Source organism: Catharus ustulatus, chromosome 6 (assembly GCF_009819885.2).
Source record: "Catharus ustulatus isolate bCatUst1 chromosome 6, bCatUst1.pri.v2, whole genome shotgun sequence".
Taxonomy (NCBI): domain Eukaryota; kingdom Metazoa; phylum Chordata; class Aves; order Passeriformes; family Turdidae; genus Catharus; species Catharus ustulatus.
This window is the reverse complement of record NC_046226.1, coordinates 32,275,477-32,301,578: the sequence shown is the minus strand read 5'-3', so window position 1 is coordinate 32,301,578 and position 26,102 is coordinate 32,275,477. Positions and strand designations below refer to the sequence as shown.

The following is a 26,102-nucleotide window of genomic DNA, read 5'->3' as shown; positions in this document are numbered from 1 at the left end:
GTCATTCCAAATTACTGTGATCTGGTTCATACTACGTTTGGTTAATGCAGACTTTGTTTTAGAAATATTCCCCAATTCATAGAGACCTCTTCACAGAAAAGTTTTGATGAAAACTTAGTTGTTTTAAAAGGTACTAAGTTTTTCTTTCCATTGTGTTTAGTTTAACAGATAGAAAGTATTTGTGAGAAAAGGTGGTGTAGGCATGCTGTTCCTAAAATTGATGTACTTCATTTTAGGTTTCAGGATGTACTGATTTCATCAGGTTTGATGTGTTTACATATCTCAGGAAATTCATGCTGTGTTTTAATTTTGTATGTGACATATCTGTAGGCCTGCAACTTCTGTTAGTTATTCAGTTGCTCTCTTACACAGATACAGGAAGTTTAACTTCTTCAGATGCATAACTTTAAAAATAATTTTTGTGCAAGTTTCAGTCATTTTGATATGACTTTTCCTATATTTTGAAGGGAAAAGCTAGGGAATGGTGCAACAATGTTGATTTTTGATAGGAGGGTAATATTAATTGTCAGTGTATTCCAGGGTATTTCAGAAAAGGAATGAGAGAGTTTTTTGGGGTTTTTTTAATTAATTGATTTGGTTGGGCCATAGAGCTTCTCAAGTTAGCTGTGGGGCAAGAAAGCTGTTGAGAAACAAGTTTATTGAAAAAGGAAAAACAGTTCTTGCAGAATGGAGAATTAACAAACAAAACAAATTACAGACGTTAGCTTCCACACATTAGCTTCATTTCTGTATCACCTGTGTATATGCTGAAAACGAAAGTTTTATGTGCATTTATCAGAAATTTTCCAGAAAAGTACTTACATACAAACAATTTTTTTCATGGATGAAAAAGACTTTTTCTTTCAATTGAAGATTAGCATTAAGGAGACCTAAGACAGAGGTCTGGGTATTTTATCTTTCAAGAGAATAGATCTCTTGAGTACCAGACTGATATCACAGCTCTATGTCTTTCTAAGAACCATGACTATGCAATCGCTGTTTGCAAAGAAATTCAATGTCTCTACCCAGAAGGACATTTCCCAAGAGTTCTGTTGATAAAGACATGCTACATTTTCATTCTAAAAGGCATGAGTGTCCTTTAAACAAAACATATGTCATCTGCAGAATTCACATCACAATATTTCTGTAACTAGAGACAGATGAGTTGTTTTGGTTAAAATTACTGGGCTGGATTTTTATTTTAATTGTATTTAATATGTTTAAAATAATGTGGCCACCCATCTGATACTTTTGTTCAGATTACAGAAGAAAATTATTTATTGTTTGAATGTAGTAAAAATGGCTTGCATAATGCTTTGCTAATGGAAATATTACATTTTCTTTAAGATCAGTAACTATTGTTGTTAAAGCTTTTTGTAACAGTGCTGTCCTTGCAATGTTTTTAATTCTTTTTCCCTCCCCTTCATCCTTGAACAGAGTTCAACATTTTCGAATTCCAGTACATGGCTACTCTGACCCACTTTCGTCAGAAAAATATATTCTGAGATACTGATATCTATCTCACTGACAATTCATGAGTTAATGCTTTTCTCTCACACTGAGGAAAAAGTTTTAGAAAGAGAGAATTAATTACCAGTAGTTCTGCTGTTGTGTTGTGCTGACCTCATCACATGCAGGAGACATGGAAGCTGATTTTTTGCTTGTGCTTTGATGTTACAGTTTCAGCATTGTAAATATTCTATATGCTTTCTTAGGAAAAAATTGCCATCTGAATAATGTGCTTAGTTTCAAAGCAAATGGGTTGTTAAATATTGGCAATTAATACTCTTTTCAGACATTCATTTCTAAATAATTGAGCTTGTTGCAATTTTGGTTTTTCAGTTTTAGACAATTGTAAGACCTCGTGTAAGAGTCTGCTCTTGAATAGAGCTAGTGTTCTGCTTTATCCTAGTTTATCATTTTTCTTCTCTGCTTCTGACAGCTTTTATAATTTTTTTTTCCTGCTGTGCCAGCTCTCATGCTTCTTGGAAACTGCTTGCTAAAATGACAGAAAGTTTAATTGACAAACAAAAAGGCAATGTTTTTCTGATGGTTTTACAAAGTGAGTCAGCTCAGTAAGGATATAGCATGAAGGAGGATTTGCAGCTAAAATCTGGGACCTGAGCAAGAGGAGGCGTGAGTGGGAGAGCCCCCAGAGGCAGCCTGAGGGAGAAGGTGGATGGTTACTGAGCTGTGGTGTGGAGGGAAGGGGGGAAGAGTGGGACACACATCTTTCTGACATGACTGAGCAGTAGGTTCTATGCCAGAAGCTTGGTGCTTTCAAGTACTACCTGTATGCTGAACACTGCCATTTACACACGTATGCTAGGTATTAAGGATGACAGCACAGATTAATGTAAAAAGCTTTTGCTATGACCTTCAAACAGTAAATATTAATTATATGGGAAGTTAACTGCTGTTTTATAGAATAGAAGTGTAGGATCATAGATGTACTTCCTAAAATGAAGAAGTCTAATTTTTTACTGGTAGCCAGAAGTAAAAGTTACCTAAATATTTTGTATTGTCTGAATGCTTCCTTTCTATTTTGCTAAACAAAATGTTTTTTCCTTTTCATCTGCCTGAGAATGTTATCTAAAGATAATGGAGCTGAGGGATAGAGATTGGTCAGAGAACAAATGTTTGGGAATTTGTTTAGTTGTTGAAATGAAACTTCTGGACTGATTAAACAATGTTTTAGTTGAACTAGATTCTTGCACATTTTTGTGCACTTCCAAATGCAGTTTCTTAAACTTCTCTATTTTCTAGTGCATTTATTTAGAATGTTTTCAGATTTTCGTCTGTGTTTTCTGGTTTGTGTATGTTTGACTGTCAGATACTAGTTGGTTTTTAACCTTTATTGAAACTTCCATTATATTACTGCAGCTAAGTAGATGTTTCAAAAGAGACCAAAACCTATTAGTAACAGTTTTCATTTCTAGGTTAACTTGACTCAAGTATTGCAAAATACACACTTGCAAAAATAGATGGAAAAAGTTACAGAGTTTTAATAAATAATTGGTAGTTTTACTTCTGTCCTTAATTTGTGACTTTCTGCTTTGTCAGTACTTCACAGATCGTTCATATTAGTTATAGCTTAATTTTTGGTTTTTAATAGTATCTTCCAGTGAGTGTTGTAGGTTACAGCAGGAAATGCATAGAAGAAACATGTTGCCAAGTAGAGTAATGAGCCCTTATTGATGGTAGATTTACGTATGAAGTATTTTAAAATAAAAAAACAGTTACAACAGCAATTTTTTTCTTTCGGGCTTGAAAAAAATTGTATTTACTTCTTGTCTTTGATTATTTTCAATATCTTATAAGAAATAATTAGAATATCTTGTAAAGTTTTCCATTCACAGAAAAAACCTTAATAGCTGCTTAGAGGGTCTGACCTTAGGAACTAAGCTTTAATGGCCCACAGGGAGAAGAAATCAAGTGTCATCAGCAAGGTTGGTTGCCATAATCTCAGACTGTGAAGTTCAGATTTCTGTTCTCAAAATTAATTTCTCTTTGACTGTCACTTCAGCGATAAAAGTATGTGAACTAAATTCTCTGATCCCTCATCCATTTTTCATGTTCCTCTCCAAGGACATAGTACCCTGCGATCAAAACTCCCATTTTAAGAGATATACTAGTTCTCTATGTTTTGCCTAGATCTTAAATGAAAATTATAGCTTATACTTAGATGTCATATGCTTCAGGAATAGAAATAGATACTGTTAAAACTTTAGATTTCAATGGCTTCTATTTAACAATGAGAAGTATTTTTTTTCAGTAAAAATCACTACTATTGCTTTTTTCAGTAAAACACTAGGCACTAATACTGCATTCACTGACTGATAGAATGAGAAATACTTTGAGAGTTTTTACATAACCCACTGTTCTTTCTATTTCTGGGAATGTAAAACATCTATACACGGAACAGTCTTATTTGGACTGATAATAGAACTAAGTATTAGCTACTTTTGTTTTAATCACTGGTTTTGTTGCACAAAACAGTGATATTTCTTGCTGTTCTGTAACTACAAAGTGTAAAAGTTCTTGTCCAGAGAAGCAATTTTAAAATTTATCAGTATACAATTATCTGATGAACATTTACAGGGGTATTCATTATCAGATCTTTTGGGCTGCATTCTCTGTGTGTTTAAAACCTGCAAAGAATCCTAGGAAGGTCAACTGACACAGTGTTCCTCAAGTAGCACACTTTTGGACTGTAAGTTTGATCTTGACTGTAGCTGCTGTTCATAATCCTTTACTCATAAGAAAAGTTGCCTCTATTACTCATAGACGACCTCAGTGAAAATCAAAGGAGTAAACAAGCCACAAAATGCACATACTATTTCCAGCTGTTCTTTCTCTAATCTCATGAATGTGTCTCACTGAAAAGGTATTCAAAGAGAGGAAAAGCCGTTATCATTGCAGCAGGCATGGGATTTGTATCTTCTTATCTCAGATGAGGAGACTGCTACTTCCTGCTTTCAAAGAAAGGAGGTGAATTCAACTGAGGGGATTGAATTATTTTATCTACTGTGTTGTATTCACATTGGTCACTGTTTTATTTCCATTATCAGATTAAAAGCAATTGTAGAGGTACCTACTTTTGTAAGTACTCATCCAACCAACAAAAAACTTTTGAGATCCTCACTTGGACTATGTTACAATACATTAAGCAGCTGTGCAGGGTGCTGCTTTGACCTTTCTGTAGCAGTGAGAACGTTCAGGAAAACACTGTAGTGGTCCATGTGTGTTCTGCCAGGTTTTGCAGTTTTTCATATATGAAGATGTTTGGCTTATGAAAGACACTTCCTAGAAGCAAATTCACAGACAGCTGAATGCAGTCATTAGTCTGGTACAAGAGTCTTAAAGGTAGCAAAGGAGACCTGAAAATACTCTGCAGATAAAGAGGACTTTTTTTTTTTTCCTTTGGGTAGCCTCTTACAAAGATCTTTTGACTATGTCTGCCCTGTTAAATTTATGGCCATGGCTCTGGGCTTACAGAAGCATGAATAAATGCACTGTTAATGGATGCCAGACCGCACTGTGAAATCAAGTTAGCAGTTTCCAGTATGAACTTGGCCACCTTTAAGGGCATGTGACCTCTTGCAAACATGTAGCACTTCATGCAATAGCTTTTTTCATTCTTTATTTATAGACATGGAAGAAGCAAAATGAATCTACAATCCAGATAAGTACATTGTCGAGAAACTGCACAGAGGGCTTTTTTGAAAAAGCAATACTTTGCAGAATTTCAGAAGATGAGTTTGGTATGGAGTCACGTTTTTATAATCAAGTCAGGTGATCCATACTTTTCTACTTCGAGCTATTACTGTCAAGTAAACTAAATTACTTATAACTTCAAGTTGGCCTAGCAATTTTTTCTTTCCTAGTTATTTGAAACATGTAAAATCTATATGCTTGATTCTTAGCACATACCTGATTGCAGAAGCTCAAGGAAGCAATTTGATATCCTGTAACCAATAAAATCTTACTCAATCTGAATGAGAAACATTTTATTGCACTTATTAAATTCAACTTCTCTAATTGTAGAAAAATGGTACAAGAAGACACATTCAGGTTAAAAGATTTAAAAAATAATGTAATCATTTTCACATTTCTCTTTGTACTTAACATTGTCAAATACATTGGATTATACTTTCTCTATATATTTAGTGAACTAGCATGAGTGTACCTAGCATGTGTAGTTCTCTCCAGCTGACATTCACATTTTCGTGTTCATGTTCATTTGCAGCAGTATTATATAAAGGATATAACCAAAGTGATGAGAGTGAACTCATTAAGCTGGCTCTTTCCTCAAGACATCTCACTCATCTGGTGACCATATTCACTTCTGCATCATTTCATCAGAGATACTTCCCTTATATCATTGAAGCAAAAAGCTCTTTCTTAAACACACAATTATTGAACTTTGTATTACTAAAATCAATTACTGGTGCTAATTGACCTATTGCACTATGTTTTCTTCCATATGTTCTGTGATAATTAAAAATAGGTTTGCCCTTTTTATTAAAAACAAAAAAATTGGAGCAAGTTCCTTGATTATTTGTTTTGGGTTGTTCTAAGCAACCACTGTCTCCGACAGCTCCTGGGGATTCCTTCTGCTCAGCCCAGAGACCGTGGGGTCTCTCCAGCTCAGAGAGACCATCTCTTCAGTAGATGTGGCTGTTGCTTTCCCATTTATAGGTTCTATGAGGCTATGTCTGGCTTTACACCAGCCTGGTGATTCCTATCTTATTTTTATTATCCTTCTTAGAAAGTTTCACAGTGAAATGCAGACATGATAAACACAAAGATTGCTCATGAATTCAGTGGGTGGTATTTTCCAAAGTTTCCTAGTGAGCATTTTGATAGTCATAGAAAGAGAGCTTGTTTTGAAGATGATCAATTGCCTAATGGTTTTTTATTCTTCTGAACTTAGAAAATTCAAGTGAGGACGATGATATTTTTCAAAAGTATATTTTAAATGAGAGTAAGTTTCAGTCTGTATTGTCTTCATTTTATAGAACTAGAAAGATACATAGCTTTTCAGTAGTTAAGGGTGTTTTTTGATATGTTTGCTTTTCTTTACCTTTTTTTTTTAGGTGCAGTACCGATAAATTACTGAATGTGGCTGTTGTGCTATTATGCAGTGGAATAAAAATATTTCTAAAAGCACAACAATCTATTAATTACTAAGTACAATAGTATGACAACCTATTTTATTGTACTTCCTCCTGACGTTAGTCCAGAATATTTCCCCACCATGACCTTTGAGGGCATAGGAAGAGTTAAATTTTAGTTTCAAATGTGTCTAGAAATATGTGACATTTCCAAATACTCTTTTTTCTCTTATCCCTCCAATGGTTGCTGATTCTTAGTTCTGAGTCATCCATCAAAACCAGCCTTGCAGTATGTCTAGTTTCTTCAGTGACTCATCATGGATTCAATGTAAGGTAAGGAAACTGCAGCTAGCAGGTTAGAGCAGCTCACCTCTCAAAACCAAAGATGAATAAAATGCAAGTAAGCTTTGACAATTGACAAAAAACACTCGATTTCCCCATATGTAATATAAAATTTAATTACTGCAGTAGTTAAGCTGACCTGAATGCACTTTAATTTTTATACCTGCAGATCTTTAGTTCATTTTTTTCCCCCAGTGTGGTGTGGAATCCAGTGGTGACACAATCACAGTCACATATTGCTTTCATCACCTTTTCCAGGGTTCCAGAGAGGAAGTCCATAGGACCCATGGCTGAAAATTATGAATGTGGAGTTCTCTGGGTAAAAAAATTAGGAGTACATAAAAATGTTTAGTTGAATTGAAACTCAGCCTTGAAATTTAATTTTAGTTTTCTTAAACTTAAGTCTCACTTTTTACATGTATAGTTTGATATATTATTCTAGTCTTTGTATTGTCACTTTTTGTTAATGAATTGAACTTCTTCTCTATTCTGAATATTTTCTAGTCAGTGTGACAAAGTACTCTCCCTTTAGAGTACTTTGGTGCCTTTCTGAAGTTTCCTGCTGTATTCTCAAACTGAAGAGCCTGTTGAAGTTTGTATAGGAAATACTCATTTTACTGTCAGTTCTGTGGGCTTTGAAAACACATACCAAAATGTATTCTGCAAGGAAAATAGACATCAGGGAACTGGTTTTCTTATAAATCTCTTCATGGTCTTACTGGACAATTATTTGAATTATGTGAATCCTGTCCCTTGAAAATTGAAAGGTACTCAGTGTGAGTGCAATACTCCAGAAGACTGTGGTTCGAAGTTTATTTGAAGATGTGATAATCAATTTCTTTACTTGCTTCTGAAAGAATTAAAAGCCTAGGTTTGTTGTTCAAACTCAATTTTGAAAAACGTAGAACCATTAGTAGAACAACTACATTTTGTATTTGTACTTAGCAAAGACAAGATGTGCAATGTGAAAAAGGCAAGCAAAAATCAGTTCCTCCCTTTGAGAGTTGTGGATTGTTGTAAAGTAGAGCTGTTTCAAAGTTGAGCTCCATTGGTTGATTTTTTAGACTCTGAATGGTTCATTAAATAGACTGTCCCTCATTCAAACCTTTTATCTTTCTTTTCTTCTGCAGTAGCCAAAATCTTTGAATGGTTTTGAAATTACAACTGAAGTATCAGGCTTCAGCAGGGACACGTTTTTGGTGGTAGCAGGACTGGCGACAAATACTGATGTTAGGCTGTATTTGACAAATATGAGAAGTGGCACTGTAGTACCATATATAGTTTTTTGGTTACAATGGAGAGAGGTTTTTCCCTTCCATCCTGTCCCAGTGCATTCCTTCACAGTTAGAAGATTTTTCCGAGTTTTGGACTGACCTTCAGATGTGCTCACTGAAACCTGTGCAAAAACTTCCTCTGGACTATAAAGAGAGTTGAAGGCTGTATGCATTAGGCTACGAGTAGAGGCCTAAGTAACCTTGATGGCATCCCAAAAATTTGATTGATTCTGATTCTTTTCTAGGCTCTGAAGCTCAAAAGCAAAATGAACAAAGATATTTTACAAATGATAATTTCAAAAGTGCTGACCAAAACCAGAAGAGGTGTTAAAGTCCTGAATGTATGCTTAGAGAAAAGGTCATTTTTTTTTGTCTTGGGAAAACACGTGGACAGAAGCAATATCTTAGTGGATGCATTTTTTTTTATTCTATGAACACTATTATTTTTCCTTTTTAGATATATATTATTAAGATTTGTAGCTGCTAAATATCTTTTACCTATTCTAAAAAGATTTCATTGTCTGCTAATCGGTGCTCTCAGATTACTAACTGAGCAAAATTAATGCACCCCATAAGGCAAGGCTGAGTGAAAACATTAAAAAAGGAGGGGGAGAAAGGGGAGAAAAAAAAGAAAACAGGAAAAAGGGAAGGATTTTGAAACTCCTGTAAACAAAAGAAAAATGTTGTAACCTTTTGTTTTGAAATACATATTCAGAATTAAATCAAACACTGAAGATAATGTGTGATGTTATGCATATTTCTGTGCACAGTGAAAGAGCAATGCAATTTGAAAAGGCAGAGCAGAGAATAAAGACTACTTTCTGCATGATTCACAGATCAATTCCTGCTAAACTAAAAAATTCATTGATTAGCACCTGCTTATTGTGTTTCAAGTAGAATAGAGGGACTTAATATACCACAATCATGATTAGAAATCTGGAAGAATAGATTTAAACAAAGTTAAAAGAAACTCCATAAGCAGGGCTAGAACAGAACAGAGTGGTAAATGAAGGAATAGGTGGGGGAGGCCTTAGCATGACATTAAAATAAATTGTGATGTAATGTCCTTGGGCGCCAAAGTTGTGCAAGCAATTTTTTTTAACTCTGTAGAACTAGATCATAGAAAAAACACTAAGCAAATATGTCTAGTGAAAAGCTAGGATACAGATGATTTTTCAGTTTAGCCAACATTACCAGATATGTCACCGTCTTCATTAACTTAAAACTTGAATTTTGATAGTGCTATGATGCTGTTTAATAGTATGTTAATAGTGTAATGGAAAATAGAATCTTCAAATTAATATTTCAAGATCAACATTAAAATGCACATTTAAATTTTCTGGTCTTTGAATACAGAAGATCATTAAATAAAAATCAATACTTTTGCGGTTTTCAGAGTGGCAAAACACTGCGTCAGTGGTAAATACATAGCCCAGATGGTATTTGTCATCCAGAAACCTGTAATTCTCCATTCTGCATCAACTATTCCTGTTTCTTAATTTGTGGGAAAGCTGAAGGTCTTGTCACTTCCATATACGGAGAACTTGCATAAGAAGGCTAGAGGATTTGTTGCTAGGGGGCATTGTAAGCTATAGAATGTAGAATGTTCAAGGCAAAGGCACAAGAGCAGAGGTTAGCATGAGGTGTACTGATGTTTTCAGCTGAGCTAACCTAGTCTTTATGTACTTATGATAAATTTGTTAGAAAATCCTTCAAGGTAACTCATACAAAAGATGAGCAGAAGCTTGTATGTGCCTACAATTTCCTTTTAATATGACGCTAAGAATTGTAGATAGTAAGTAATTATTTTTCTTCTTTTTGCTTTTCAGAAGAACTCTTAATTTCTTTTAATATCTTTTAATCCTTTTCAAGGTTTTGAAGCTTTGCATTGACCACTGCTCTGTAGCAATGGGAAAACTCCACTGTAGGTAATCATAACCTTTTAAAAAGCACACTTTTGTGTATTTGGACCAAGAATGTAGTGACTTTCTAAGCTTTTGATAAGGCAAATCTAGTATGCTGTTCGCTTGTATTTTTCACCACAAGTGAATATTTATTATCTGCTGTTAATTTTAGTTTGATGTTCAGAATTCTTTGGTAATTCAATTCACTGCTATCTTTGAAGGGGTATGAGTAACTTGCACACACAAAGAAATGCTTTCCAGACTCTTGCATGCTGGAGAACTTGGGCTTTACGAGATTTACTATTTGCTAATGGTAATCCTTGTAATTTTATTAACGTTTCAGAAGAAAATCCTGCTGTCTTGTTTTCTGAAGCTACTTTTCTTGTTTCATTAAAAAAAATCTTGCAAGCTCATGTTGGTACTATGACGTCTCATATCTTGCAGAGCCCTCATAAATGTAAGAAAGCCAAGCCTCATACTCACTGTATCAATCTGCTTGGATATTTTTAGGCCTGCACATTTGTGTATAATTTATGAATACTTTTGAAAGATAGTCCCATAGACAGAGCATAATGTACCACCTACATGAATAGTGAATTGTGCTTTAGGGAAGGATAGTACAAATTTGGATGTGATGATAGTAAAAATAGTCAGAACAGCATCATAAAGAATATTTAACAAAGTTTTATTCTTTGTTGTAAATGTTCTGTCAAAGAATAAAGAATCAAACTGTAGCACTAAGAAAAGTCTAGATTTTTTTTTCTGTGTGGAAATTCTAATAATGTGAGGAATGTCAACGTGTGCTTACCATTCAAAATTAAGGCTGACTTTAAATGCTTAAAATGGAAGTTTGAATGTTCAACTGTCAAATCTATTGTAAACGTCTATGATTTATCTGCTATAAAATTGGAGGGAAGAGGGATAGAGAGAGAGAAGTTTTCCAGTGTTTGTGTGGCATGTAAGGACTGCAGATATGAGATTTTTTTTCTCTAATTGTGTAAATTAGTGGTTATTATTGCATTTAAAAACTAACAAGCTGGTTAAAATAAAGTATTTATTAAGTTTGTTGTTTTGTTTGCTCTAAGATGACTGTCATGGGAGTTTGGGTACTCTTTTTCTAAAAATAGATTTTTGTGGGTGGAGGTACAATGTGAAATAAAGGGGACTTGTTTTATATATTCCTGCATTTTCTGGACAAGTAATCTGTGAAGTGAATTTCAAAGTTTTCAGACCAAATATTCTGACAGTCTGCTTACAGAAAACAGAAGTAATCCTAGTGTAAATTTATGCAATGCAACTAATCTTAGCTACCTAAGAGTGGTTTATATCTAACTGCATGACAGATACGATGTTCTCTTAGATGGAAAAGTGCAACAATAAATCTTGTTTATTCTCCTAGATATGATACAGCAATATGTTTTTGTGCACTGTTATGAACAATAATTCTAATAAAGAGTAATTGGGAAGAACTTGTCTTAAATAGGACATGGTAAAGAACCTAGGCCAATGAGTGACATTCTGCAACTCAACAAAAGCTATTAACATGGAGTTTCTGTTCTTTCTTGTAGCTAGCATGACATGTGGTATCTAAATAACAGTAGCAGTTTTATTGTGTTTTTGAAACATAGTTTACTTAAACTTTGGATTTGGAAACACCGTGAAAATTGGTCCTCTTTTGTACTTGAGAAAAAATTAAAACCTCACTAATGAATGGCAGAAGTTTTGCTGTTATGGGATATATTTTTAGCTATCCAAAACATCAAACCTTAGCGGCATAGGATGATGAATTATTTGCAAGCTGTACAGTTTAAAGTATCAATGAAGGGTGTTGTTTCAGTTTTAACCACACTCCAGTATAAAACTAAACTGTTCATCCAAGCTGTCATTTTGCTTTTGAAGTGGTTGTGTGAGCTTAGAGGCCCTGTCTGCCCCAAGGTCTCAAGGCAGTAATTTTGCTTACTAGAATGCACAGAAGTGGATCTCTCTCCACTCTTCCTCATCCTTCAGTACCCATTCTCTGTGGCTGCCATGCAGGGGTTCCTGTAAATAGGCAGGGCAAACCAGGGGTCTTTTGAGATGACTGTCTTTCATTCTGATTGAATGTTGTTTCTCTTGGATTCTTTCCTTTTCATGATGTCTCTCCTCACAAGCCAGAATATAAGAGTGCCTCGTGCCAGCAAATGCAAATAGATTCCTCTTCTGAGATCTGCAATTTGACGTTATGCAAATCTTTCTTTGTGGGTGGGAACCTTGCCATTTCTTCTTTTCTTCCAGTGTTGAATTTCAGCTTTGCTTCCTAATCTGGACGTATGCTGGACTGACATTAGTTGCTTATAGGGTGTTGGAGAAAACAGTGTCTTCAAAAAGGGCCAGATCATTAGTTCCCTTAAACTGTCAGTCTGTGTGGATCACAAACTCTTCTGTTAAGCTACTTTTTCCTCTGTTAGATGTAGTATTATCAAAATATATGAGTTCTCTCCCTTTTACCCTTTGGTGGAGTTTCTGTCCCTGCCTCTGGAAAGAATCACAAATTTCATTGATCTTGTGTATTTATGAAGTAATTAAGCTTCTTTTTTATTATTAAGTTATGCAGCAATGTTTTCCCTTTTTTTTCAGCCTACTTGAATGATACTGCTCAAAAAACAGTATGCTCTGTGGGTTTATATACTTTGTCTAATATTGCAAGCTGGCTGCAGTGACATTTAAAAATCACTAAGTATGTTATAAATTAGTGGCCTGAAAAAAATGACACTAGAAAATGTCATAAAGCGTCAGGAAAAATGTAAATATTTAAGGTGACTAGCTTGTACTTATTGAAAAGTTTAAGCTTATCTATGGGGAAATAAGTAACTTAACCTTAAATATAATTTTATTGTTTATTCAGTTAAAAAAGTGAATACTGGAGGAGATGGGATTGGTGCTTACAAATAACCAGGCTACTGCAGTTGAGACAAATTTTGAATATACCTTTTTGTTCAATGCATTTTAGTTTAATATTTTGCATTTTTGCAGCATTCCAAAAGCTATAGTAATGAAGTAATTAATAAAAGAATTACATATGAAAAATAGTGTTAAATTTAAGAAAATGTGGAAGAAACCAGAAAACACACGTCCATGGCCTTGAAAGAACACAACTACAGACTAAAAATAAATTTGTGAATTGCTTACTTTTCCTCCTTATTTTTCATGCAGAAAGATAGCCAATTAAGAGAAGAGTAGAGCTCTAAAGGTAATAAAACCCTAGCTATTTGCTTTAGTTTAAGATTGATTCTACTGAAGCGGACCCACGGTCCCTCAGGAGACACCTGAGCTAAGGTACCTGAATGTACTATATTATAATATATGCTATATTATAAGCTACTTTCCCACATTCTTTTTTGATCTGCAGAAGTTTATATCTGAGGGACTTGCTGAGCCAGATGTGCAATCTTTGTTTTTAGAAATAGCTATCCTACATCCCTCCTTGCATGTTGTGCTGTCTGCACGATCTGGTGGCATGGAGTCCCACAAACCAGCTTCAAGTTATAAAGATTTGCCACATTTTTTCTGTTTTTCTGGTACCTGCTGGGTTTGTTTGCTGCCTCTAGGTGAGAAGAGACAATGAGTGGTTAGTCCCCATCTGCCCTTTTTATGCCTTTCCTTTGTTTATATGTCTTTCATGTTCCCTTGGTTCCACTCCTTCGGCTAAAGGCACTAAATTGCTTCTGATCCAGAATCTGTTCTATGCCTTTTCTAATGCTGTTACATTTTTGAGATTGGGCTTGGGAAACCAAGACTCTGCACAGTATAGATTGGGCTTGGGAAACCAAGACTCTGCACAGTATTCGAGGTAATATGTGATAATGGTGTAATGAAACATTACTGTGTGTTGTTCACTCCTGCCTTTTTAAGAATTCCACAGAGTTTGCTGCTTTGCACGCTTTGCAGCACTGATTTTGATTTGGAGTGGTGTTGATTAGCTCTAAACTTTCTTTGAGAATTGCTGCACTTTGCATTTTCAGTATTGAGCTGCATTTGCCATTTTAAAGTCTACTTTCTCAATCTTACAGAGGTCTTATGTCATTCTTCACAGCCTACCTTCATCTGCACTAACACATGGTATCATCAGTGAATTTTGTTACTTCATCTTGTCCTCTTATTCTTCTCTTCTGTTTTAATGGAGGGAAGAGACTAAACAGCTGGAACTCCAGATACGTAATTGCACAGGTTGTTTCTTTTAATGTGAAAATTGACAATTTAGTCTTTCCTTCCCACTTTAAGGTAATTATTTATTCATACAAAGCCTCCTTTTTGCTGCTCTGAAGTCTTGGGTGGGAAAGGGAGTAGGATGTCAGTGAGAGCTTTTGGAAGTGCATGTAAATTATATGAACAAGATCCTGCTTATGTGCATGATATTTTGTTTCTTTCAAGAAGTTGTCTTAGATCATGCAGCAGAACTTCACATGCCATGTTGACTCTTCCCCAAAATATTTTATTTATCTGCATAGCTATTAAATTTCTGATAGTTTCTATTTTTTCCATCAAACACATTGAGCTGGTATTGCATTGTGTTCCCCAATTTCCCTTTCACTGTTCCCAGTATCCTTGAGTTGTCATTTAGCTCTTTAAAGCTTTAAAGGCTTAAAGGCATTCCTGTTCTTCTGTCTTATTGATTAGTCACCTGGTATTCATAAAGAAGCAAGTGTACTTCTGTTTGTTTTTCTAAACCTCTTTCAGTATAATTTTATTTGCTTAGTTTTCCTGACTCTTGTTAGCCTCTGTTTTTGTTTTTAGTAAGATTTGTTTTGTGGGGGATTTTTTTGTTTTTTTTTTTTTCTTTCTGAACGATTGTGTATTTTGGCATTTGTTGGCTTCACCCTGCTTCTCATTTAAAAAAATTGGTATCTGTCTTTGATTTCAATAGGCTGCAGTTCCTTTATGTGTTAAATTAGTTCTGTTCTTCCTGAACAGACATTCTTTGTTCCAGAACCAACCCTGGTTTCCAAAGATCCTTCCTTCTCACTCCTTTCTCTATGGCACATCTTAAATTTTGAAGACACCATTTAGCCTTGGTCAGATAATCCTGCTGTTTGGTCAGGTGTTTTTGTTTTAAAATGTGACTAGTAGTGCTTCATAGTTGTGCCAGGGAAATAATTTAGAATATTGTTCTTTTGGCATCTAGTTACAAATATCCTTTATCGTTTGCAGTGCAGGCTACAAATATTCTTGCTGTCAGTATCCTATGGAGATAAGCTGAAAGAATTGGGGGATTTCAGCCTGAGGAACAGAAGACTCAGGGGAAATGTTATAGTACCTTTCAGTACCCAAAGGGGAGAGATTATGATTAAAAAGTGGGTTTAGAGTGTTATATTTGCACTTGCAGCACTTCTTTACAGCCATGGCAATCTTAGAAGGATCATGTTAATTCCTTGCTATTCTCATCCTCCAATCTAATCTCTAAGAATACAGAGTATTTTTCCTCTGTCTTCAGTAACGTTTTATGTGATTGAGAGAGTTTTAAATTATCAAAATCCTTCCACTGTAAGAATTTTTCCTTCAGAAAACTGGATTTCTTCCATTTTCTTCTGTTTTTAGACTTTAAATTTCACAAATGAGAAAATATTTATTATAGCTTACAGGGTGTGTTTTGATTCTGTTATTCAATGAATACTTGTAGAAAAAGGTAATTGGGATAATGAAAAAATGAAATATATGTTTTATTGAAATGAATTGATTTACCTATATTTGAGTGGTAGTAAAATATGGAGGTTTAGTTCTGCCATTCTCGTCATAATTTCACATTTTTAACAATAAGCAATATTGTTTAAAACCGGCCTATCATGACTGTTACCAAAGACCATGTGTAAGGTTTACTTGAATGCATTATATTCAGCTACTCTGTATTTGAAGGCCAAATGATACTTGTAGGTAACATTAAAAATATTCTAAAGAAGAAAAGTGTTTTTCAATGTTGAAAGGAGCTCCAGAGTTATTGCAAGTGGTTTGATTACTATTCATGACATAAAATGAGGTTATTTTCAGGGTAAAGGAACTTGTGAAAAGATAATTGGTTAGACTAACATTCTCATTGACCTAATTTGCATTAAATATGGTACTGTGAATTGTAGTTAAGCTCTTCCATTTGAATGGCAAGCTTTGTTAACTTACTTAAACTGCAGATTAATTAGGCTCTTTAAGTCATACTCTTCAATTCAGCAATGCAATATCAAACTGAAGATCTGTGGTTACCAACTTTGTGAGTGTGGACACTCATAAACTAGTGGATTCATCCCAGTGGATTTTCCAGATGAAGTAGGTTGATTTAGCTAGTTTACATCTGATCATTCTCAGATACTTTAACTAATCCTTTAGTTTAATTTTACTCATTTATAAAAGTAGAGAAACCTATTTCCTCCTTGATGCAGCATTGGCACTGGTACTGTTTGATAATGGCTATTTTCAAAATAGTTATTTCAGGAGACACTGAATGTAAATCAAAACATATCTGATCAGGCAAGGTTGTATATCCGCACAATACTGTTGGATAAAGCAATTCAAAAAAGAAAAATGCATATTCAAGCTGGACATAGTAATGACCTTAAATATCTATACAGATATTCTACTGAGAAGGTCACTTTTTTGCTATAATGCTTCTGAAAATGGCAAGGGTGCATGTGCCAGGTACAGTAATTTCACGATTACAAGCCGCACTGAGTATAAACTGCATCTCCGGGTGTCGGCAACATTTCTTTCTTTTTCCATAAATAAACCACCCCTGATTATAAGCCGCTCTGTCGTTCGCAGCAAGGACCCGCGTGCAATAAAGTTGCCAAGTAGTAACAGAATCGTGGCATGGCGGGGGTTACTGGCTCGGCTCGGGCTGTGCGGGCACGGGACTGGCGACGGGGCTGGGTGGCCCAGCTCAGCGGGGCTGCTCGGGGCCGGCCGCTGCTGCTGCCAGGCTCGCTCGCCCCGGCCCAGCGCTGCCTCTCGGTGGCAGGCGGGGATGGAGCCCACCGACATGCGTGGTGGCAGGAGGGGAAGGAGCCTCCCTGCTCCCGCGGCGGCAGGCAGGGGCGGAGCCTACCTGCTCCTGTGGCGGCAGGCGGGGGCGGGAGCCCCCCGATTTTCCCCTGGGCCGTGGGTATGGCAGCACGGAGCCCCCGCCTCCCCCCTGAGCTGCGGGAATGGCAGCATGGAGCTCTCCGCCTCTGCCCCGGGCCGTGGGGATGGCAGCATGGAGCCCCCGCCTCCTCCCCGAGCCGCGGGGATGGCAGCATGGAGCTCCCCGCCTCTCCCCCGGGCTGTGCTGCCTGAAGGAGGGAGCCCCCGCCTCCCCACACCGCGCTGCCGGCACAGAACCCGCCTGCGCCCACTGCGCAACAGGGTAACCAATTCGTAAAAATTGCGCAGTCCCGGATTTTACTGGCAGGTGTTCGGCTCGGCACCTCGGCTGCACTTCCAGGGTTGGAAATTTCAGAAAATTTTTCACATATTAGCCGCTCCTGAGTGTAAGCCGCATTTCCGGGGTGGGAGCAAAATTTTAGTCAAAATGGTGCGGCTTATAATCGTGAAATTACTATAGGACTATATTTGCATACCCAATGACCATAAATGAAATGCAGTGAAATAGAAATACACTTTTGGTAGTAAAAAATTTTTAAAATTCATGGCAAATAAATTTTAGATTCCACCTGAAGGGTGATTAGATTTCTCATTACTCATTATTTGGCAAAGAAATATGCCAGTTGCTGTGCTATTTTGCTGTTGTTCATTTTGTTTGCAAAACAGAAGCCAGCTGATGCTTGCACTATTGAGTAAAACTGCTGAAAGGTTGCATTCTCCTACATTTTGAGACAGGCAGACAATGTAAAAGAAGCCATTTTGGGGAAGGCAAATTATATGTTCAGATTTTGTCTGCAGGATTAAGGGCATGATTCAGGAATCATCTAAGGTATGAATGGCAGTTAGGATGTTGAGAGCCAAATGAAAGCTAGATGATCTGTTGTTGGCAAAGTCATTGAAAACTTCCTCTAGGGCATTTATTCTCTTTTAGAGAGAGCTGTTACTTCTCAACCAACTGCTGAAATAAATCACAGTGACTTACAGGTGATCAAAGAATGGTCAGGTTGGAAGGGATTACAGTGGGTCGTCTGGTCCAACCTCCCTGCTCAAGCAGAGTAATCCCAGAGCACATGGCACAGGATTGTGTCCAGATGGTCCTTGAATATCTCCAATGAGGGAGACTCCACAACCTCCCTGGACAACCTGTTCCAGTGCTCACAGGAAAGTTTTTCCTCCTGTTCAGGTGGAACATCCCGTGCATCAGTTTCTGCCCATTGCCTCTTTCCTATTGCTTGGCACCACTAAGGAGAGCCTCTCGATCCCTTCCCTTCAGAGACCTGCAGACAGTGATGGGGTCCCGTTTCAGTCATCTCTTCTTCAGACTGAACAGGCCCAACTCCCTCAGCCTTTTGTCAAAAGAGAGACTTTCCAGACCCTTGACCAAGTTACTAGCTCTCCAATGCTCAGTATCAAATTTCACCTGCTTCAAGTAATAATTCTGTATGGCTTTTATTTCTTTTTCTAATGCAACTCCTGGAATAGTTTTTTATCCTTAAATAACAGTCTAAGAAGAAACAACTTAGCTTTCTCTTACTCTGTACCTTTGGCCATCATCTTGCAGCCCTAATCTTTCATGTTTCTGCTGTCACAGACATTACTGAGTTATTTTGAGTTACTGGTGTTGTTGTATGTTTTTATCAATAGATAAATTTGTAGGTCTGTCTTTTGTAACACAGCATGGTGCTGCAGTAAAAATACTGCATTTCAAGCAAAATGATAATCCAGTATCCCTAATAGTGAGAAAAGGTTTCTGCTGCCTTGGAGGAATGCGGTAGGTTAGAAGATCCTGCAATTATGTATTTAACTAAATTAGTCCTATTTAAGGGCTTCTTTTAAATTCAGTCCTTTTTGCATGTGAAGTGGAATTTGGGGTTCAGTGCCTTGTTTTGATGATGTTCTGAGGAGGGAGTAGTTCAATGAAGAGAGAGAATATAGCTGCTAGACCACTATTTGGCTTGTACAAAGTGATTAAAAATTATTTGTAATAGATTTTTAGAAATATTTGCATGTTGGTAAGAGAAAGTCTATCTACAGAACTTTCAAAGCTGTTCTTAAGAATTTCAGTCTATGAATACCATGTGTATTCCTACTATGTTGTCCAAATTGGACTTTTGAATGAAAATCATATATGTTGGCATGGCACCTAGCACTCATCATTCAGTTTTGCATTTGTTGCCCCTTTTTAGTATTGTTTTGCAGTAAGCAATTAAAAGTGCTATAGAAGTTTGGCATAAATAAGTTTAGTATTGTGAATATAAGCAGCATTAATAGTAACTGAAAATTATTGAGGAGGTGAGATTTATTTCTTAAATTTACTTTTTTAGGGTTGGCAACTTCAGAGAAAACTTTTCATTCTTTTTTAAAATAAATTTATTTTTCATTTCTTTTCCTTAGGAGATTCCTTTACACAGTTTCGATTTGCTGATGAGAAAGAATGGGATAAAGAAAGTATATGCCATAAGCAGGTAACAGAATTATCATTCAAATAATTTTACATAGATAATCACCTGGGACAGAATATCTAGGCAGTTGTGCCTTCAGCAACAAATTGTTAATACAATAAAAGGACTCTTAATTCTGCATATTTTTATCGACTTCTCTTTAATGCTGGAGGCTCTTGTCCTTGGGCCTTGTCCTTTTTTTTTCTACTGAAGACTAATCAAAGCTGCAGGCTCGATTTTTAAGTAATGTTGAGAGGAAAGAACAAGAAAGCCCTCCAGTGAAGAGGAAATAAGGGACTGTTTCTTTGCTTTACTGACATAGGAATTCAGCATTCCTTTTTCAGCTGTATTCAAGAGAAAAGTGTTTAACAGAATGATTGTAACAAAACCTGCAGGAGTATATTCATATATTGGACTGTGAAGCATTCTAGTTTCTTCCAATTAACAGTTCATATCCACTGGTTGAAACTTCATGCCCTAAATAATTCGGACACTAACTATATTTTTTATGAATTCTTTATGCTTGAATTAAAAGGCATGCAGCAATAGAAGTCTCTGTTTCTCTATCAGGTTACTTTAAAGTGTCTCAACCTCTGCAGCTGTCTTCCTCTCCAAGTCACCTAAATTTTTGCAAAATATATGATTTTGTTTTCCAGGCTTTTCTTAAAATTGGTGTGAAACTCTGCTTGAGTGTTTCTTGTAATATCCACATGTATTCAAATTTTACGGATTTTCTAAGATATTGCAATAGTTATTCCCTGGGAAGTGGTATTTAAAGGTGCTTTAGAGTCACAGTGTTATTAAAGTGAGGAACTAAATACATTTGTTTAAACCACTACCTGTTTCTTCAGTGGAACACAGCCTTTCAGTGACTATTTTTTATCAGTTCTTCCGTTCCTAGTGTGCAGTATGGTGTCAGTATCCCAAATATTAATTTGATATAATATATTAAAATTATGAGGGTTTTTGTTGATGGGTATTTTTGTGTTTGTTTGGTTGGTTTTTTTTCACAAATGTACTATGTGTTGAATTGTGTTGCAGTTCTCTGCACTTTCTGTTGACTGCCAGTCTTTGGTCCAGGCCCTTCAGGAATTGCCTCTACATCTGAGGCTGAATGTAGCTGCTGAACTTGTGCAGGTAATGCTGTGAAATTTCACAAGAAAATGCAAATATTTTACGAGAAATAATGTGTGCAAGAATGATTAGTTTTCAAACAGAAGTAAAGTGTATTGTATAAGTAAATGCATTAATTTAGACTGGTGTGTTAAGTGGCATGTAATGTAGGATACCCCTCTATTGATGCATTTTGTGTGCTTATTTGGCCTTAAACAAAATGTCTGCATATGCAGCATATTAGATTTGAAATCAGGTATCAGAGTGTTTGACATGGAATGATTGCACTGTTTTTATATTTTCTTCTCTTGTAGCAGCTGTTAAAAGCTTACACCAGAATTTTCTAAATGCTTTCACATTCTTCCTGCTAATTATATTAATTGTGATTTAATCTTCTGTATAGCTGTTATCAACATACATGTGGTTTTTTTTGCATTAATCAATCCTTGTAGATAAAACTTTCAATTGTACAGGTAAAGAAAATGTCATTTATTCTCCAGTGGTGTGATCGCAACAATATTAGTAAAGCGTTCCTTCAAACAGAGAAGAAGGAAATACCAATGTAAGGGAAAAAGAGCCAGTGAGACTTAAATATAAAACCAAAATTTTTTAAAGGATCTATATGTCCAAGCAAGGAGAAGTATGGCCTTTCAGGATTATGACTAGCCCAAGGGAGAAAGATTTTTGGGGTATTTGTGAATGAAACGATCAACATGACTCAGCAGTGCATGGCATGTTTCAAAGGAAACCTGATCGTCAGGTTGAGGGAGGTAATTCTCACTGTCTGTTCTGCCCGTGTGAGATCCCACCTGGAGAGCTGCATCCAGTTCTGGGGTCCTCAGCACAAGAAAGACATAGACCTGTTGGAGTGAGTGCAGAGGAAGGCCATAAAGTTGATCAGAGAGTTGAACACATCTCCTGTGAAGGCAGACTGAGAGTTGGGGTTCTTCAGGCTGGAGAACAGAAGGCACCAGGGACACCTTACAGCACCTTCCAGTACCTTAAGCAGGCCTACAGAGCAGAGCTGGAGAGGGACTTTTCACATGGACATGTATAGACAGGACAAAGGAAATAGCTTTAAGCTGAAGGAGGGTTGGTTAGATTAGACTTGAAGAAGTTCTTGACTGTAAGAATGGTGAGGCACTGGAACAGCTTTCCTAAGAAAGCTATGTATCCCTATCCCTAAGCTCTCTATCCCTGGAAGTATTCAATGCCAGGTTGGATGAGGCTTTGAACAATCTGGATTAGTGGATAGTTCCCTGCCCATGACAGGCAACTTAGAACAGGTAATTGTTAAAGTCCCTTCCAAACCAAACCATTCTATGATTCTGTCAGTATCAGTGTTAGCATACAATCGCATATTCTGTGAGAATTCTAAGGGATAAAAGGAGCTTATATTTTGTGTTTGCTTTTATAAAAGTATCAAGATAACTTCAGTTTTATTTTAATTCTGAATTTGATTCTGCTCAAATTTCCTGTCCCTTCTTAAGTGATCAAATATAGGAAGTAGGAATTATAATCCAAATTTGACAGAATAGTAATAATAGATAATCATTGTAAGGACTCAAGTCCTTTTTTGTACTCCTAGGCATCAACACCTCTAGAGATCCCACAGATGAAATCTAAAGTTTTTGAAAATGGGAAGAAGAGAGAGCAGCTGTTTCGGCAGTCTCTAGCTCAAAATGAAACTGGGTTGGTCTCCCATCCTATTGGTAATTCTGGTGCTCAATCAGAACCTGGGAGTAAAAATGGCTCTAGGGCAAATGCAAGACAACCATTTCAGAGTGTTCATCCGCTGCCAAATCAAGACACTGACCATTTGGATGAAGAACTAGATCTTCTCCTGAATCTAGAGGCTCCCATTAATACAGAAAATAGACCTGTGTCAGGTACATTATCCTGCAGCATATCAACTGAGAAAGATTCGAAAATTGAATATAAGGAAAATGGTAAGTTTTCTACCCAACATGACCTTATTTAATTTCCATTGCTGTCTGTTTTGGTGATTTTTTTTTGAATTTTTGATTAACCAGTCAACCATATTGCCCGCATTTCATTTATCCGAGGCTGTGTTCTGGCCCATTTGTTCATTTTCAGTTTTAACTCCTCACTAAGTGTCACCGTTGTTAGTTCACTTCAAACATTAAGTGAAATTCTTCTGCAAAACAGCATTGGGCTTATGATTTAGTGAAAATTTAAATTAAAAAAAAACAGTATACTGCTAGGGAATTTTGTTGCAGAGAAGGTAAAGCATTTGTGTAACTTCATCAGCCTTTAGTTCACTGTGCTAACAGTGTACAGAAGAATTGACAGCTATTTCTGATGGCTTCTCCTAAATGCTACTTTGAAACTTTACCAGCATTGATTTTACAAAATGAAGTTTAGTGTGGAAAGTATTGTTGGAATATGACTTGCTGTTCTTCAAGAAGGAGAGATTGTGGTTAAATATAGTCAGTTGTGCATTAAAAGCAAAACAATGCAGGACAGAGGTAGTATGGAATTGTTTCCAGATTTTCAGTCTTCTTGTTTTCACTTCTCTAGAGCCTTTAAAAGTAGATTTGCCTGAAGAGAAGAGCACATCATCACAGCAGCAGCAAAGTGCATCTAAAGATGTTACTGAAGAAGAGCTTGAAGATTGGCTGGACAGCATGATCGCCTGAAGCTCAAATTTCCTCATATGAATAATTGAATGTAACAAACATTACGTAGAAACTTAAATCTTGAATGTCCTTGTTATTTCCTTTCTCTGTATGCCAAATGCCTGTTTTTCTTTGCTGGCACTTAAAATTTTGTGCAAACAAAATTAATTTAGATGAGATTAAAAATTTTTGAAGACTAATGATATTATTAGAAAGGTCTAAAATTTGTGATGGAGTTAGAGTTTTCTTCACTAAAGAGGCAGGCTACAGTGCAGAAAACTGTTATTTCAGCTTGTGCTTGCTCTATGTAGTCCTTAAAATAAAGCTGTGGATGAACAATGAATATATGTGTTTTTAGTTACCATTCTCACAAAACCCCGTATTGTAGAAAAATGGGAAAGATGACTGCAACAGTTGTATTTGGTTTATAATACTTTATTGCAGTGGGCACTTTTTATTAGAAGAAAAAAAAGCATAATCCTAGCAACTTCTACTTGCAGGTGACTGTAGAGCATTGTTTTATTTTGGCCTAAGATTTAAATTGTGTTCATTTTGATACAGTGTATGTCTTTTAACAACAGCATCTAATAAGCTGTTATTGAAGGTAGTATAGAAACGAACTTCAAGTGCAATTTGATACAGAAAGACAGAAAAGCAATACATTTAATGGGTCTGTTCATCTAGAACACTAACAAAAAATTTGCATAGCTATGTCTACACAGGTTTTAAGGCACTTTAATGTTTCAAGGTTGACAAAGTGTTTGAAAATTATTTCTTTTTCACTGCTTAAAGCTTTTCAAACTGTATCTTAATACATTCACTAGCAAATACTGTGGGGAAAAACTGGACAGCAGTTAGTTGAACTATTTTTTCTGAGGTATGGTCTCTGATGTTCAAGTTCTTCAATGTCAGATGTGCAATTAAGATGCCTTTTAGCCCTTTCACCTGTACTGCCAAACACCAGGTTAATGATGTGGTTAAAAAGTTGTTATAATTTTAGGCCATGTTTGAACAGGAAGGCTTAAGTTGATCTGGCATAGTTTTTGCTAATTAAAATGCCAACAAAAGACCTGTTTCATATGTGTAGATACAAAAAGCATCTGAAATGCTGTCAAATTTTATGTGTGTCTTGAACTTTGAAGACATTTAAAGCAAATACAAGCTGCAAAATTACGCCATGAAAAGAACACCTTTTTTTTTTTTTTTTTTTTATACTGGATCTCAGCAGTTCGTGAGTAAATAATTTCTTTTGTGATATTAGCCAAGTTGATCCTCATACTGTTTTCGGAAGCAGTCCCCTGCTGGGAAAAAATCCCAACATCTTTCTTGGTACATCTTCCACACAAATGATTCCTGAAAATGAGAAAGAGTTATTTATTTTACTAGTCATTGTGCAGTTAGTGCTGTAGATAAACTTTTAACAATAACCACATATTGTGCCTGCTACCATGGAGTAGAACTTTAAAGACACTGGAACTCAAAAGATTGTAACTCAATAACATTTATAAAAGTTTTATACTTCTCTTAATTCACTACTACTGAAATTTAAGCTCTATTAGTACAACATCTACGTATAAATTAATCAGTCTATTTATATCAGAGAAAACCTGTTGATAAATTTGTATATAAACAAATGTGTTTTACTTTGAATGGAAAACAAAGGTGCTTCTGTAATGTTTGCCTAAGAGCTTCTTATTAGAGATAAGATATAATTAAGTTCTATTTATTTTCTTATTTATTTACCTTTAAGGCTTAACAATGCGAAACATACAGTGACCCAAATACCTATCTATCTACACATATATTTAGATTTTTCACTGTAAATATAATAGCTTAAGTACTTAAGCCTTTTGGGAATAAACTACACCTAGTGCATTAGAGATTTTCTTTTCAGAGATAAGATGACAGTAAGATTACTACTAAATGACTTCTGACAGAGTTCACTGCTGGGTCAAATAGCACAGTGCAGCATTCCTCCCCCCTCTTTTGTTCTAACTCTTCTTTTCTTTCACTGGTAGTGGACTCTTGGGGAGAGTGGCATCATCCACACTTCTCAGTGGTACTTCAGTTCCACCTGCTGGTACACAGCTACAAGGCTTGAGGAGAAAAAGTATTGAAAGTTAAGCTTAATGGTTTTTCTTAAGTTTTATTTTCAACTCACCTGGCCAGTATGCTCAGTTTCATCCTTGTTAATTAGATACATTAAGAAGAACCTGAAACAAGAACACAAAGTGGGTATTAATGCAGGAAACACAATAGTTCTGCCTGACCTTTTCTAGTCTGGGGTATGTGAGGAAGATTATGGCAATCAGCAAAGCAATGACACTGCTAGGCATCTAAGGTGCTTATTTTAAGGGAGAAAATTCTGTCCTGAAACATGTCTTCTGTGAAAGTGCTAACAGATAAAAAAATCTGTAGAAGTAGACACATGCAGTTTAGCATTTCCTTCATTTCAGTGCGAGGAGCAATACCTGAATTAAGCATATGCCAAATTCTGAGCACATATGCTCCATCATCTCACCTTGGAAGAAGTTACTATGGCTACTACATGGTAAGTGTGATAAATACAGAGCTGCACCAGGAATTCTGAACCCTGCTGCTATACAGCTCATAGGCTGAGCCTATCCTTCCCCAACACCTGTGCTCAGTCAAATGTTGAGAGCTTCAG

At 36.2% G+C, this 26,102-nt stretch overlaps 2 protein-coding genes across 17 annotated transcripts in view; one reads left to right on the top strand and one right to left on the bottom strand.

Moving 5' to 3' along the window:
- AVEN (apoptosis and caspase activation inhibitor) overlaps positions 1–23,777 on the top strand; it is an 83,221-nt gene extending 59,444 nt beyond the window's left edge. The window contains exons 3-6 of the mRNA XM_033062032.1: positions 19,636–19,706; positions 20,724–20,819; positions 22,384–22,744; positions 23,337–23,777. Of these exons, the coding sequence (XP_032917923.1) occupies positions 19,636–19,706; positions 20,724–20,819; positions 22,384–22,744; positions 23,337–23,455 (647 nt within the window). The 3' untranslated portion in view covers positions 23,456–23,777. The remainder of the gene's footprint in view (positions 1–19,635; positions 19,707–20,723; positions 20,820–22,383; positions 22,745–23,336) is intronic.
- Positions 23,778–23,848: 71 nt separating this feature from the next.
- The window catches only part of RYR3 (ryanodine receptor 3), a 200,352-nt gene continuing 198,098 nt past the window's right edge, over positions 23,849–26,102 (bottom strand). For all 16 annotated transcript variants that reach the window (XM_033062284.2, XM_033062289.2, XM_033062285.2 and 13 more), the window contains 2 exons: positions 25,596–25,647; positions 23,849–24,787 (listed from right to left, as the gene is read on the bottom strand). In XM_033062284.2, coding sequence (XP_032918175.1) covers positions 24,692–24,787; positions 25,596–25,647 — 148 coding nt within the window. In that variant the 3' untranslated portion in view covers positions 23,849–24,691. The remainder of the gene's footprint in view (positions 24,788–25,595; positions 25,648–26,102) is intronic.